This window comes from Muntiacus reevesi, chromosome 19 (genome assembly GCF_963930625.1).
Source record: "Muntiacus reevesi chromosome 19, mMunRee1.1, whole genome shotgun sequence".
NCBI lineage: Eukaryota > Metazoa > Chordata > Mammalia > Artiodactyla > Cervidae > Muntiacus > Muntiacus reevesi.
In genome coordinates this window covers 31,971,226-31,986,204 of record NC_089267.1, presented here as the reverse complement: position 1 = coordinate 31,986,204, position 14,979 = coordinate 31,971,226, and the positions used below count along the sequence as shown (strand labels likewise).

The 14,979-nt window shown below is 34.1% G+C and overlaps 1 protein-coding gene across 1 annotated transcript in view; it reads left to right on the top strand.

Moving 5' to 3' along the window:
• The first annotated feature begins 887 nt into the window (after positions 1-887).
• KPNA5 (karyopherin subunit alpha 5) overlaps positions 888-14,979 on the top strand; it is a 40,298-nt gene continuing 26,206 nt past the window's right edge. The window contains exons 1-7 of the mRNA XM_065911635.1: positions 888-1,061; positions 5,505-5,638; positions 6,955-7,056; positions 7,168-7,267; positions 8,645-8,739; positions 11,836-11,967; positions 13,877-13,965. Of these exons, the coding sequence (XP_065767707.1) occupies positions 1,058-1,061; positions 5,505-5,638; positions 6,955-7,056; positions 7,168-7,267; positions 8,645-8,739; positions 11,836-11,967; positions 13,877-13,965 (656 nt within the window). The 5' untranslated portion in view covers positions 888-1,057. The remainder of the gene's footprint in view (positions 1,062-5,504; positions 5,639-6,954; positions 7,057-7,167; positions 7,268-8,644; positions 8,740-11,835; positions 11,968-13,876; positions 13,966-14,979) is intronic.

Below are 14,979 nucleotides of genomic sequence, written 5' to 3'. Positions count from 1 at the left end.
ATGGAGGGTGACAAAGACCTGTTCTTGCCTCAAGGTTACAAGATAACGCTATTTTGACCCCTGACTTAAAAAATATGAAACAGTTCTTGGTACTTAAAAAATACAATATCAGAATTTAAAAATCATATCAATAGCTGTAAGGTAACCCAAAAATTTTCTCAGAAAAGAGAACAAAAAAGAACAAGAGATGGAAAACAGGAGCTTCTTTGGGGAAGGAATCATGTGTCATTTATCTTGCATATTCTGTGCCTAGCACTGCATAGAGAAAACAATCTGCTTTCACTACTGCTTGTTCAACCCCAAGGCTGAATCATGTGTTGAACGAGGCTATATGTGTGTTATAATAAATTAAGAGTACTTTACCTGGAGTTATTTATTTCATACATCAGGGGCTACTATTTTGCAAAAAAAAATCCACAGATGTTACGGAATCCAAAATTTTTCAACTGAAAGGTTGAAACAAATGAGCAGAGATGATAGGAAGAAGTGAATGAAGTTAAAGAAAATGAAGCTCCATGAGGTCAGGATTTTTATCCGTTGTGTACACTATTGTACCTCCGACATCAAATAAAGTCTGGCACCGATTAGTCCCTCCGTCAATACTACGCTGTAAAATGAATAAGTGAATGGATGGAAGCTTGGATGGATGGATGAACAAAAGAACGAACGGGTGAATGACAGAACTGGCAGGGAGCACCACTGCTGGCAGGGCAGTAGGACACACTCCTGCCACAGCAACGGGCAGAGTTAAAATCCCGGAGTCCAGAAGCGGCCGGATCCCCCATGAGTGGGTGGGGCTGGGGCGTCCGTTTCTCTCCGCCCCTCGGCCGGTCGGTGCAGCAGCTTCGCTGCGGCCGCCGCCGCCGCCGCCGCGTGCAAGGGCTTCTGGGAGCCCAGACCCGGGGGTCTGGAGTAAGGGGCGCAGGAGGCCGCCATCTTGAGTTGTGAGCCTGGTCGCTGTACTCATCGCTAGGGGCGGAGTGCTGACCCCACAGTTACCGCAGCAGCCGCCGCAGCCGGGCACGGGGAAGTCAGGGCGCCGGCTAGAGCCACATTAATGGGTAAGTGGGAGTGACACACGCCGGGTGGGGTGAGCCTCGGGTTTGGTCCTTTCGGGAGCTACTAGTTCCTGAGGCCACTGTTTTTATCTCTTCCCCTACAAAGGGTTCAGGGCCGGGCCGGGTTCTCTCAGCTTCTCCAGAGGGAGACAGCGGTGGCGGGGGCGTGGCAGCCAGACCTTTCCCTTGAGGACGCGGAGGCGCAGGGAGCTCAGAGCCTCTCCGAGAGCCAGGCTGATGCTCGGGAGCTTTAGGCACAGGATCCTCTCGCCGCTCTGCTCTTCTGTCTCTCGGTAGTTTTTTTTTTTCGGTACATGATCTTATCAGACGTTGCCTGTCACTTCAGGGGCTCGGCAGTCTGTTCCGCAGCTCAGCTTGTTAGAAGTTCCTTCGTGTCCAGAATAAGGCAGGTTCGGCCCCAGGGGCCTGCGTGTCGCACCCTCCACCTCCAGCAGCTGCCGCCCACCTGGCGCAGATGCCTGGAAGGGCTCAGTCCTGACGCGGGCTGGCGCGGGTTAGATGCTTCTGCTAGCTCACTTCCACGGTGACAATTTAATAGTGTCTCCTCACTAATGCCCAAGAGGTGAGAGGAATTGAAAGCTGTGAGAAGGGATAGTGCAACTTCAAAAGAATATGACACTGGCATCTACTCTTCGTCTTTTTGAACGCTTTTTAAAAAAATCTTCTGTTCTGATGTCTCTAAGTTAACAGCAGTCCATGATTTATATTTTATTTTAAAAGTGACTTTCTCTCATGGTAAACAGGAAATAGCTCTGTCCTTTAGATCTTCAAGTACTGCTTGTTTGCTTGTAGAGGCTCTGGTTGCTGCACTTTCCCCTTTGTACTGATCTTGTCATTTTACTAACAGACACCCAAGCACATAGAAACGCAGGCTTTATGGAGACAAGAAATTCCGTTAATCTGTAATAGAAAAAGTTCAGATTCCAGTTGTTTGCCCAACCTCGGCACAGTTTTTTCAAAGAGCGGAGACAAAAATAAGCTTATGGCTGAAAAAAAAATTCCTCTGGCAACTTTATAGTGTTTGAATGACATTTCGTATATTTGAAATAACTTGTATGAGACAGTAGCCTTTGAAGTACAGTCTTTTAAGCCATATTCCAGAGAAAGAAAATCCCTTTGAGGTAGCTTTAAGAAAATCATTTTCCTTGAACTTTATACCCCCTTTAAAGCAACTGCAGTGAGGATGCAGATGTTAAATAAGAGACAAGAAGTTAGTTTTATAGAAGGCAAACGAACAAATGATACATGAGTTGCTGGGGCGAGATTTTATTTGATTAGCATTTATACTGAAAGATTTTAATTTGTCATTGCCTAGATTGACCGTCTTAGGAGTACTGTCTTGCTGTGTGTGTTGGTAGGTACAAGGTGATTCAATCAGATGTGGGGAGAGTGGCTTAGATGGTAAAGCGTCTGCCTACAATGCAGGAGACTCCGGTTCAATCCCTGGGTTGGGAAAATCTCCTGGAGAAGGAAATGGCAACCCACTCCAGTATTCTTGCCTGGAAAGTCCATGGATAGAGGAGCCTGGTAGGCTAAAGTCCATGGGACTGCAAAGAGACATGACTGGGCGTCTTCACTGCTTATCTTTTAAAACTATTCTTTTTTTTAAAAAAATTTCTGCGAATTTATAATTGGATAGTTTATTAAGTTAGTAATACACATATATAAATAAACAAGCATAGTGAGGGTGAATTCACAAATGTATTTTACGTGCATAGGATATGTGATCAAAAGTTTAAAGATCAGTGGCCTAAAAGATGCCTAATGTATAGGTGGTAAATATTGTAAAGAGGTTTATTGCTGCAAACATTTCATTTTGCTAAGATATTTTATACTGTTAAGTGTAATTAAACAACTAATGTGGAGCTCGGTTTGCTCAGTAATTAACTTTGTTTTTCCCTTCCAAGAGCCTAAGCTTTTATTAGTGCAACAGAGCTTTTATATGTAAAATAGAGAATAATGCCAAACATTGTTATTAAGAAAGTTAGATTGACATAAGTATTCTTTTGACATAAGTTTCTAGACATAAGTATTTGTAGGTGCACACAGTATTGCTAAGATTAACTTATTGAATATTTTATAAAGAGATATTGGTTGATTATACATATATTTTAATTGCACAACTATATACCTGTGTTAAGAGGCACAAAGTACTTTTTAAATCATTGTAAAGTCCTCAGCACTTCCATTCTACATTTAGTTCCACCACTAAAGAAATTTCTCTGTCTTTACCAGTGACCTAGTTATCAAATCTATCTTCCTTCCAATGGCACTTGACTCATTCTAGACACTCAAATATTTGCGAGATAAATCCGTGAATGAATAAATTGAGTGACTTTTTTTTTTAGTGTCACTGCAACTGAAATATTTCTTTATCTTTTAAATTCACTTCTTTGTCATGACTCTTATTTTCTTCTGATCCTTCTATTTATGTTTGGTTTCCTTTGCTTTCCATTTTCCATGGAAATGTGAACATCCTTAAGATTTCTCTTTTGGGCGTCTTTCTTTTATAGTTGTAACGCTCTTGAATAATCATTCAATACTCTTTTCCTGAGTTTGACTCATAATTTTTAGCCATCTATAAATCAAAACCTTCTGTTTGTGCTCTATGTACTATAAATTTAATACATTTAAGATTAAAGTCACTATATATCATTAGAGTGGCTACAGTAAACAATAACAAAATTCTAATAAGGGTAGCCAGGATACAGAGCAACAGTAAGAGCTAATGGAAATGCAAAGTGGTATACTTACTTTTCAGAATGGCAATATGTTATAAAATGTGAAGCATATGCTTGTCCTGTTATCCAGAGATTCTACTCCTAGATATTTACCTGAGAGAAATGAAAACTTATATTTACACAACCTGTACATGAGTGTTTATATAATAGTTTTATTTGTAACTGCCCTAAACTAGAAAAAACCTAAATGTCCTTCAGCTAATGAATCAATAAACTGTGGTGTATCTGTACAATAGAATATTACTAAACATAAAGAATGAATTTTGATACATTCCAACAATATGGTGACTCACAGATACACTGTTAAATGAAAGAAGACAGTTAAGACTATATACTGTTATTATTTCATTTATGTGAAATTTGGGGAAAGGCAGAGCTATGGAAATAGTGGTTGCCAGGTTTTAGGAGTAGGAGAAGGACTAAATAGGAGCAGCATGAGGAAGCTTTGGGGGGAATTATGAAGCTCTTCTATATCTTAATCGTGTTGGTTATATGCCTGAGCATTGTGTCAAGTTCGTAGAACTGTGTACTGAGTGATTTTTGTTGTATGTAAGTGAAAAATAAAATAATTGAATTCATCATTTTCATCTCAAAAACAAGGAGGCAAGAAAACAAAACCACCACGCCAGTCCTCCATCTGTATTCCCCGTGTTGGGTTATTTTGTCATTATTCTGAAAGAGTTCATGCTGAAAACCATGAAATCATCCTCAGCTCCTTTGTCTTCCTTAGCGCATTTTCCTTACATTCACTTGGCCTCTAATTCTTATTGAATCAATATCTGAAATGTTTCTGGAATCAGTCTGTCTGTGTTTTTCAGTGCAACTACTAATTTACTTCAGGTCTTTATCATCAAAGTTTGAAACAAGCTTCTCTTTAATTTCTTAATTCTTCTCCTTAGGATCAGGACCAGATTTCTCAGCTAGATTGCAGGAACTATATATTTCAACATTACCTACCTTTCTAGTTTTATCTCCTGCCCCTTTAAAAATACATTTTATGTTTATGTTTTATATATTTATAAAATATTTGTGTTAATTTTTTAAAACATGTATAATAAAACTACTGAAAAATATAGAAATATTTCAGTATTTTAAATGAACTGATTATACTCTAGTACTGAAAATTGGTATTGTACTCATAACTCAAGTCCTGACCTGTGTGACGTTAGTTCTTTAGGCAGTTCCTTAAGTAAATGAAAGAAGCCAGACACCAATAAATGTATAAGGTGTGCTTACTGAAACTTGATGCCATATTTTATTGAAAATAAGACAATTCATTGCTGATTATTTCTTGATCTTTCCAGAAGCTGTGATTTAAAAGTTTTTTATTCAGCTGTTTCATGATTATTTCCTGGCTAACAGTTATTTTAAGATGCACCTCACTTATAGAAAGGTTAAAATATCAAGGATAGGAGAGTGCCTCTCTGGATCAGTGAAATTAGGGTAATGACTTTGCGTTTAGACCAAAATCTATTATTTGTTTGATAGTGAAGTCCTAAAATATTTGATCATTTTCCTCCAATTTTGGTGTGGGGGTGAGAGGATGCATTCATTGTACATAATTTTCAGGATGAGTTTTGTTGGTGTATTTAATCCACGAGCCTGAATTTAGTTGCCCTAGAGTAAACATCTCATGTTATTTTGAAAGTAATTGATATCTATTTTCTTCTCTCCTAATCTTAAGATGCCATGGCTAGTCCAGGGAAAGATAACTATAGAATGAAAAGTTATAAGAATAAAGCCCTAAACCCCCAGGAGATGCGTAGACGAAGAGAAGAAGAAGGAATACAGCTTCGAAAACAAAAAAGGGAAGAACAGGTAGGTATTTTAAAATATTTAATTCTGTTATTGCTAATTTTTAGATAATTTTAAATGAAAAAGTTTTTTCTAGGACATTGAATATATTTTTTTTAGAATCCAGTAATATTAGCAAATTCATGAATCAGAATCCTATGCTATTTTTAATCACTGACAAGAATAACTTTTCTATTCCATTGATAAACCTTTTATGTCAATATTTCTACCCCAGTGCTAAGACATATTTACTCTTGAGCCTATTTGTATCACTTCCACTCAGCATTGTAAAATTTGCCCCCTAGAAAAACATTAACTATATTCATTTGTCACTTTGTGGTTTTCATAACTCTTGCCCCTAAGTTAATTATAATCATTTTCCTATGCTACTCATACTGTTCCTCCTATAGTCTCATCAGGCAGCCCTCTTAGCCTTATCTGTTTGGAGTTTATATATGGAACATAAGGAATAGAAGAATTCATTTAAAAGAATGCATCTCCACGTTTCATTCCAAGATGCACTGAAATTTAGAAGTGTTCATAAATAAGTAGAAGGGTATGGTCCTCACATACATGAATTAAAACAACTATGTAAAAGGGACTAGCAATGTAGAAAGTGAAAAAGGGCCTGTTTTAGAAATATGATTATCCCCCCTATTTATAGCATCTAACACAGTCTCTATTATATTACAGTAGGTACTCAAGAAAAAAAGTCTGTTGAATGAGTGAGTAGGAAAAGAACTGTGTAGAGACTGAGGAAGAGCAGAATTTTATTTAGCTATCAAAAAGATTATACCAGATTTTTTTAGATTAGTTTTGATTTATGAAATATACCTGTAAATCTTGCTCAGTGACTTGACCATGTCTCTTTCTTCCTCTCTATGTTCACTCAGTTAATAAGCATAGGGTCATCTTTCCTGAGAGTTGTTTTTGTTCCTTGTTAGTCTGATACACTGGCTCTGTTAATATATCATGTTATCTCACTCATATAACAGATCTGCTTTTCTTCTTAAAGACCTCATAATTGAGTGTAGGCATATGTGCTTTTCCAGGTGCTGCGCAATATAAATGTGTGTTCTGTTTATGGTACTGGAAATTGGTTAAAAGACCTGAGATTAAGAATGTCCCAAAGTAGTCTATAGGACAAGAGCTAATCTAGCCCTAAATGTTTAACTTCTCTTGAATAATTTAAGTGTTTATGGTATGGTGATTACAAAATACTAAAATATTCAGAATTTTAAGTGATAAAATGATTGTTTTGTTCACTTAAAGGAAAAAATAATTCTATGGGAATTTAGTGTTTTATGGAAAGTTTAATATATTATTTGTCTTTATTCTAGTTGTTCAAACGCAGAAATGTCTCTTTGCCCAGAAATGATGAATCTATGTTAGAAAATCCTATCCAGGATCCAGACATCAGTTCCACTGTACCCATTCTAGAGGTAGATATTACAAATGTATTTCAAATTATATTTCTTCAGTATTTCAGAGATGATACTGCAAAATTATTAATGTAAGATATTTAGATAATAATTACATTTTCTGTGTTTTAGGAAGAAGTTATTACTTCAGATATGGTTCAGATGATTTTTTCTAATAATGCTGATCAACAACTAACAGCTACACAAAAATTTAGAAAGCTGCTTTCTAAAGGCAAGAATTATTTTCATTGTGTTTATTTGATGTTACTTATTTCCTGATGTCACAGGAATTTGTAGTGCAATTTTGTTAGGTTTTTTTTTTATTTTGAGACACTTTCTTTGCCAGTACATCTTAATTTTTTCTATAATAATCTCTTTTTTAAAACCATTATACTGTCAAAGTAACACATGTTGATTATAGAATATCTGCAAATATAAAAGAATTTAAAGAAGCAAAATAGTCCCAAGTCAGTCCCATTGCTAAGAAAGTTAGAGATACATATTTCTAAATTCTTACAGAAATATTTTTCAGACTTTTTAAAAATGGCAGCATGACAGCAGAGCATGAATGTAAAATAATTTAATCAATCAGATATTTCTTTTTTTCCAAATTTTAAAAAATGTAATTTGTATTTTATATTAGGTGGGAATAAAAGCATTAATAATAGTATGTATTATCTTGCTATGTTTTATAACTGTAAGAGCAGTTTAGGCTGTAGTCTGTGATTTGCATTTTGAAGAATCCAGACTTTCCGTGTAGAACACTGAAACAAAACTTTGCAGTATTTTACTAACTTTGCAGAAATTGCCCACGTTTTGAGAAAGTTAGGATAGCAAATTTGTAGAAAAAAGAAAAGGGAGAAAGTCTGTTCCTTTTTTTTTTCTTTTGGCCACATTGCTTGACTTGTGGGATCTTGGTTCCCAACCATTGAACCTGAGGCCCCTGCATTGCAAGTGCACTGGACTGCCAGGGAGTCCCAGAAATATCTTTAAGTTTGCATTTATTTTAATTGCATTTGTTTTAAATTTGCATTTGAACTTCTTAGAGATTTTATTACTCTCTTAATTCCTCAGCCTATCATGCGAGTTTATCAAGAATTCTAGATAGTTCAATAGCATTTTTGTAAAAAGCATCTTGAGAAGATAGGACTTGTCTTGCTGAAAGATGTTAGGCAGTTCATGGTTGATAGTGAAAGGGACATCCCTGGAAATTGGAGTATGGTTATGAAGAATTAGAAGGACTGTTATCCTTAGAAGGATTATTATCCTTTAATTGGTGTTTTGAGTATTGGACTGAAATACTTCCACACTGTAAAGGTGACCTCCTAAATAGTCTTTATAATTTTAAATATTATGTATAGGAAGTACTTTTAAATTTTCTTATTGTTATGCTAATGAAAAAGAATTTGCTTTTTTTTTTTTTTTTTTGCAGTAAACATTGCAGTTATGAGGCCATTTGTTTTCTTCAGTTAGATCCAGCTAAGGGTTTCAAATTTGGGCAGTGAAATCTAGGAAAGAGTTATTTTGTGTGTCCTGTTAACTGACACAGGGTCCAGATCATTGTGCTTTTGTATCTGCATAATAGCTTCCTTCTTTTTTTAATTTTTAGAACCTAATCCACCAATTGATCAAGTTATACAGAAACCAGGAGTGGTGCAGAGATTTGTGAAATTTCTTGAAAGAAATGAAAATTGTACATTACAAGTGAGTTCTGTAGTTTACATTCTTAACTGTCTCTTTCCAGAAATGACATAGGATTAATTTCTAGTGAAAGCAACTTCTACAGTACTGAATATATTGTAAGCATTCAGGAAATGTCAATAGGTGGCGATTAAAGGTGGTGCCACCTGTCTTGCCCTGGTCAAGTTTACAGTGCTTATTTTTCCTAGGAACTGTTATTTTCTCTAGAAACTATGATCATTAAACAATTTTTTTTGAAAAATATATTTAAAATCATTTGTAATTTTAAGAAAAATTTTATAGTTGTCAACCTTTAATAATGTTTGCTTTAGAAAATCATAAATCAAAATATTAACTAACTTAATGGTAAAATTTATTTTGGCTTCTAACTAAAGTTGTAACTTTTTAGTATAAACTCTTGTACCTCTTAAAACATTTTTATTTGATTGATCAGTTCTTTTTTTTTGAAGAAAGAACAAGTCAGTATAATCTACTTAAAATGTGGCCAAAGTTAAGTGTGTCTTAAAGAGTGTTTTATAGTGAAAATTTTAAGATGTCTTACAAATAATTGGCTACTAAAAGTATTGAAGTTTGCAAATATTTTATTGTTTAAGATTGTTCTTCCTGACTTTCATTGCTCTATATATATTCTTAAGTAAGTGTACAGGATGGAATTATATCTATCAGGAATTGTACAGACCTACACCTACTTTCTCAATGCTCTTAGTGGTATTGGAGAACTGTTCCTGGTATTTGAATAGTTTGAAATTACATCTTAGAATAGTGTTTTACTTAATCTGAGTAATTTGGGAAAGATCCTCTCTCTAGGTATAAGCAACAAAATTTGCTGCACTTCTGAATATTACCCATCATGAGCTTTATAAAAAATGCTGAGAATGTTTACAATAAGGATAGTCTTACTGTCAATTAAGTGATAGTGCTGTAAGGACTATTAATCACCTAAAATCTATCTGTCACCTAGAGTCTTTAGGTAATAGTGCTGTAAGGGCTGGAAATCATGATCTGGTCTTTCGCTTTATTTGTCAGCTCTGAGTCCAAACTACAACCTAAGCCTCCTGATAGCTAGTGTATTATTTGACTCTTTAATTCTAAGTGATTGAAAGAAGAAATGAATGGATAAAATTGAATGTTAGTTTAAACAATACATTGTATAAGGCATTGTAGTTGCAGAATAGTAAGATATTTCTCTTTTTGTAGAAATTCTTCACTCTGTTGGGGAAGACAAACACCTAAACAGATCTGTGATACTGTAGTACACTTAGTGCTAACAGAAAATTATACAAAGTTCTTTGGGAGCAGAGAGAACATAGCAGCTTATGTTTACAGTGTTACTCAGCTAGTCTTAAGGGGGAATGAGAGTTTACAGGCTAAATAAAAGGAAAAGTAATTTCAGGTTGTGAAAATAGCGTGTGTAGAAAGCACACAGTATTCAAAAACATTGGGGATTTGAGTGTTTATTAGTCACTGTGTGTGTGTGTGTGTGTGTGTGTGTGTGTGTGTGTGTTAGTCACTCAGTCGTGTCTCTTTGTAATCCTGTGGACTGTAGCCCTCCAGACTCCTCTGTTCATGGAATTCTCCAGGCAACAATACTGGAGTGAGTTGCCATTTTGTTCTCCAGTTAATCATTGTCCTTGAAACCTAGTGAAATTCAACAGTGTGTTCTTGGGGCAGCTATATGGTGTGCCATATTATCCAAGTTAATATGAAAAAGGTTGTTCAATAAAGTTAGCCTAGGTACCCAACTAACACAATTGGCTACATAGTACTGTACTGTAAAAGGTTTATAATACTTTCCACACAAACATAAAAAACAACCAAAAAATAAAACATTTTTAATCGTATAGTGTACTACCTTGAAAAGTACAGTAGTGAAGTACAGCAGCTGGCATGCCGGGCGAGAAGAGTTACTGACGAGGAGGGAGAGAAAGTGGAGATGGTAGAGCTGGAGGATGGTCAGCAATAGGAGATGGAGGTTAAGCTGCAGCTTCACTCTTGCCTGATGTTGATGGAACACACATTCACATCTTTGAAAGTTTGTGTCTTGAAGGTTCACATGTAGGGGACTTACTGTAGTTGAGAGGCCTCAAACTGGGGACCTACATGTTTGGCCTGCACATGTTTTAAAATATATGAATTTAGATATCAGGCTTTCAGAAGTTGAAGAATTTCAAATGGAAGTCTAGATTTGGGGCTTCTTTTTACAAATCAGAAGAATTGGCATTGTTGCCACATACTAAAGATCTATTGGAGTTGAATAGGTGCTCTGCCTCTTTTTTTTTCTTTTTAAAATTATAACCATTTTCTCTAGTTTTGTCTGTACTTTTCATGCCTTTCACTAATGCTTTTATTAATCATATTAATACCTACCTTAATGTGAGAAGTTGTCTAGACCAAATATTTTTAAAGCTATTGTCACTCCTTAATTTGCAGGTCTAATTTGCTAGTTTGTTAGAGAACCATGACTTAAATTTTTCTCAATTACATCATTATTAATCCATCACGGATAAGTATATCTGAATTCTGATTGATATGAGTAACTTCCCAGAGGCTCTGCTGCTTGAAAGAATACCACAAGTTCTTGTGGCTCTGCTAATAATTAGCTTTTTGACCATGAACTAACCACCTAAATGTATGGCTTCCTAATTTTTCTTATTTCTTAAGTGAGGAGGTTAGGAATAGATGATCCTTAAGGAAACAAAAGTACCTTTTATGATTCTAAGTTCCATAAATATTCTATTTATTGAGTGTTGTGTATCATTTTGTTTTAAACGGCTTGATTTAGAATACCTGGCTCCCTAATAGTCAACATCAGGGGTCTTATGAAATATAAATTCAGATGTGTTCATTTATTGTTCATGATTTTTTAAATTTTTATTACAGTCTTCTCAGTTCTTATTTTTCTAGATTGAATAGTCCTTTTTTAAAAAAATTAAGTATTTTTACCTATCAAATCTGATTTCACTTTGAATCTTATTAATCGTAAGTGAATCTTTCTCTCAGACTTGTTCAGCTAAGTCTTGACTCCCTCTCTTCTTCCTTTCTTCCTCTTTCTGGCATTTCTTTGGGGCTTTCATTTATTTTGCTTTTATTTTTCCTTAGTTTGAAGCTGCATGGGCATTAACTAATATAGCATCTGGAACTTTTCTACATACCAAAGTAGTGATTGAAACTGGGGCTGTTCCAATTTTTATCAAACTTCTTAATTCAGAGCATGAAGATGTTCAAGAACAGGTAAGTTTCTAATTTGAACTGTCGTATCTACTAGATTTTAGTTTTCTCTTGAAAGTGTCATTTGTGATTATGATTTGAAATTAATTTTTTACCAAGTTGCCTGTGCATTACGTTTGTTAGAATATAATAATTGCTGTTTAGTGTCAAATTAGAAGGAAGGAAGAATGAACTGTTTTAGGTATAATCCTGGGTCCTTTGTACATAGATTTCAGCTATTGAGAATTACTATTCCCATTTATAAAAGAGCATACTGAGACCCAGAAAAGATAATAATTTACCCAAAGTCACAGTGAAGGACTGAGCCAGGTTTTAAACCTGGACCAGTCTGACTCCTTGTTCTTTACATGTATGTAGATTATTTTATTGTTTCTTTTTAATATGTCATGTTATTTTTAATAAACCATTTTAGATTAGACTTTGTATATAAATTATCCTATTTATTGTAACAGGAAAAATTTAATCATATAATTTTTATCATCTAGAGAAAGTCAAATGTTTTGTTATTTTTGTTTTGATTCATTTTCATGCAAATTGATCCTTAGATCTCACTACCATTCCATTTGTTTGTTTATATTTTTATTTTTGTGTTATATTTTTTTCCCACTTAACAATAGTATGAAGAGCCTTTTCTTATGGCATTAATTTTTCTTGAAGAAAACTTTACTGATTACTCATTACCCATTCAGGTAGCTACCATAATTTATCTATTCCTCAGTAGTTGTACAGTTGAATTATTTCTAGCTTAATAGTGTTAATAATATTGTGGTGAGCATCATTATATATCAATCTTGATAGTAATATGTCTTGACATTAATACAGGCCTTGATTATTTCATTAGGGAAAAATGATTATACTCAAAGAAAAGCTTTTAAAGTGCTATTACTATTTCAAAGTTGACTTCCAAAATATTATAAAAATTGATATCCCACCAACAAAATACTTCACAGGGTGCAAAATGTCATCACTTTAAAAATGTTTTCTTAAAAATGTAAAAATAAACTTAGATCTAGAGTAGATGTTAAAAATATTAATGTAAATTTTAAATGTTAAAATATAATTTTCCCAGTTGAAAAATTAATTTCTTTCTACTTTTGTACATATATGAGAAACTTGAAATGAAAATATAATCATTTGCATTTGTGTAATTTCTTATCTAATTGAAATTTAATACATGAATAATTTGATCTTTTACTGTAATTTATTTAACCTGGACTATCTCTAAGCTTATTTTTAAACATTGATTCAAGACAGTTCTCACATTGGCTTTACCTTAGTTTTCTATGGTTTATCTCTCCTTCCTTTTTTCTTTTACAAGTCAGTTCCTTCCCAGTGAGTGGATTCTTTGGCATAGGAGCAAACCTCTATCTAGCATAGGTAATTGGAAAATTCCCTAAATAGATATACAGTTGACCCTTGAACAAAACAGGTTTGAATGCATGGTTCACTTACACACAGTTTTTTTTTTTTTGCAATAAATACATACTGCAGTACTACACAATCCGAAGTTGCTTGAGTCTGCAGGTGGTCCTGTGTAAGGAGGGCCAACTTTAAAGTTATTCATGGATTTCCAACTGTGCAGGGGTTGGTCCCCCTCACTGCCAAATTGTTCAAAGGTCAACTATATTTTGTCTCTCCATGTAGATTCAAAGTAGACAAACTATCTCCTTCTTAAAGAGAATAAACATTTCACTAGCCTATAAGAAAAAAAGTTTAAATGCCCTGTGTTTTAATTTGACTAAAAATACTATTAAAGATACTTTTGAAGTTTTCCTTTCTTGTCTACTAGCATGTTTTTTTTAACATCTTGAAAACTAACCAAGTTTTTCCTTTTACAATAAAATTTCATTCTTAAGAGAGAATCTTATTTAAAATATTGTCGTAAAAGAATATTTTTTATTGTTTTTTAAAGGCTGTTTGGGCACTTGGTAATATTGCTGGTGACAATGCAGAATGCAGAGATTTTGTTTTGAATTGTGAAATACTTCCACCTCTTTTAGAGTAAGTACTTTAAGTTTATCACAATTAAATACTGTTAACTTTTGGAAAAGCAAACTATTTTCTACACTATATTTCTACATACACATTTACTTCTTCAGTGATACTTTTAAATTTTGCTTATGTTTGGCCAAGCCTGAAATAGCTTGGAATTGCATAAAACTAACAAAGAAAATTTCCGGTTGTGTCATGTATTTGTCTTTTATTTTCCCTTAAGCCACACTTCACAGCATTCATTGCTTACTTGATGCTTACTGTGCTAAAACAATTATTCTAGAGAACAAGGATAAGTAGTAGTTTTAATACACTAAAAATTTTAAAGTTACTAAAGCAGATAGTATTGATTTGATGAACAGATGATGTGTTGAACTTGTCAGATTTTCATATTTGATTTTGAAATGTTCAGAGAACAGAGAGATTTTTTTCAGAATTAGAATTTTACTTAAAATGACTTAGATAGTGGTTTCTTTTTCTAATACTTTATTTACACTTTTTTTTTTAAGAAAAAAAGCTACCCTATAATATAGGGTTCCTTACAGAAATGACATAAAATTATTTGAAAGATGTTTATTTATCCAAGTTGGTTATCATTTACTGAGAGAATTTTAATATAGGCTGAATACCATTGGCAAATAGTGAAGAAGGAAAAAGTAATTGAGATATTTTGAGAGGGAAAATTTTACTCTTAACCGTCTCTGTGCCATTCGCCATCCTTTCCAAGCTTAGAAATCAGAATATGCTTTTAGATACAATTTTATTTTGTTTTTAGATACAAACAGGAAGAATATGTTTTTAGATCCAGTTTTGCAAAGTATATTTTATTGTTTTAGAATGTGTAACTTTCCATGGACAAAATGGATTTCTCAGATTGCTTTGACTATTCCAGGTTTTCCTAAGTACTTTATTCTTTTCGTTGGCAATCGTGAATGGGATTGTTTGCTTAATTTCTCCTTGTTTTCTCATTGTTAGTGTATAGGAATGCAAGGAATTTCTGTGTATTAATTTTATATCCTGCAA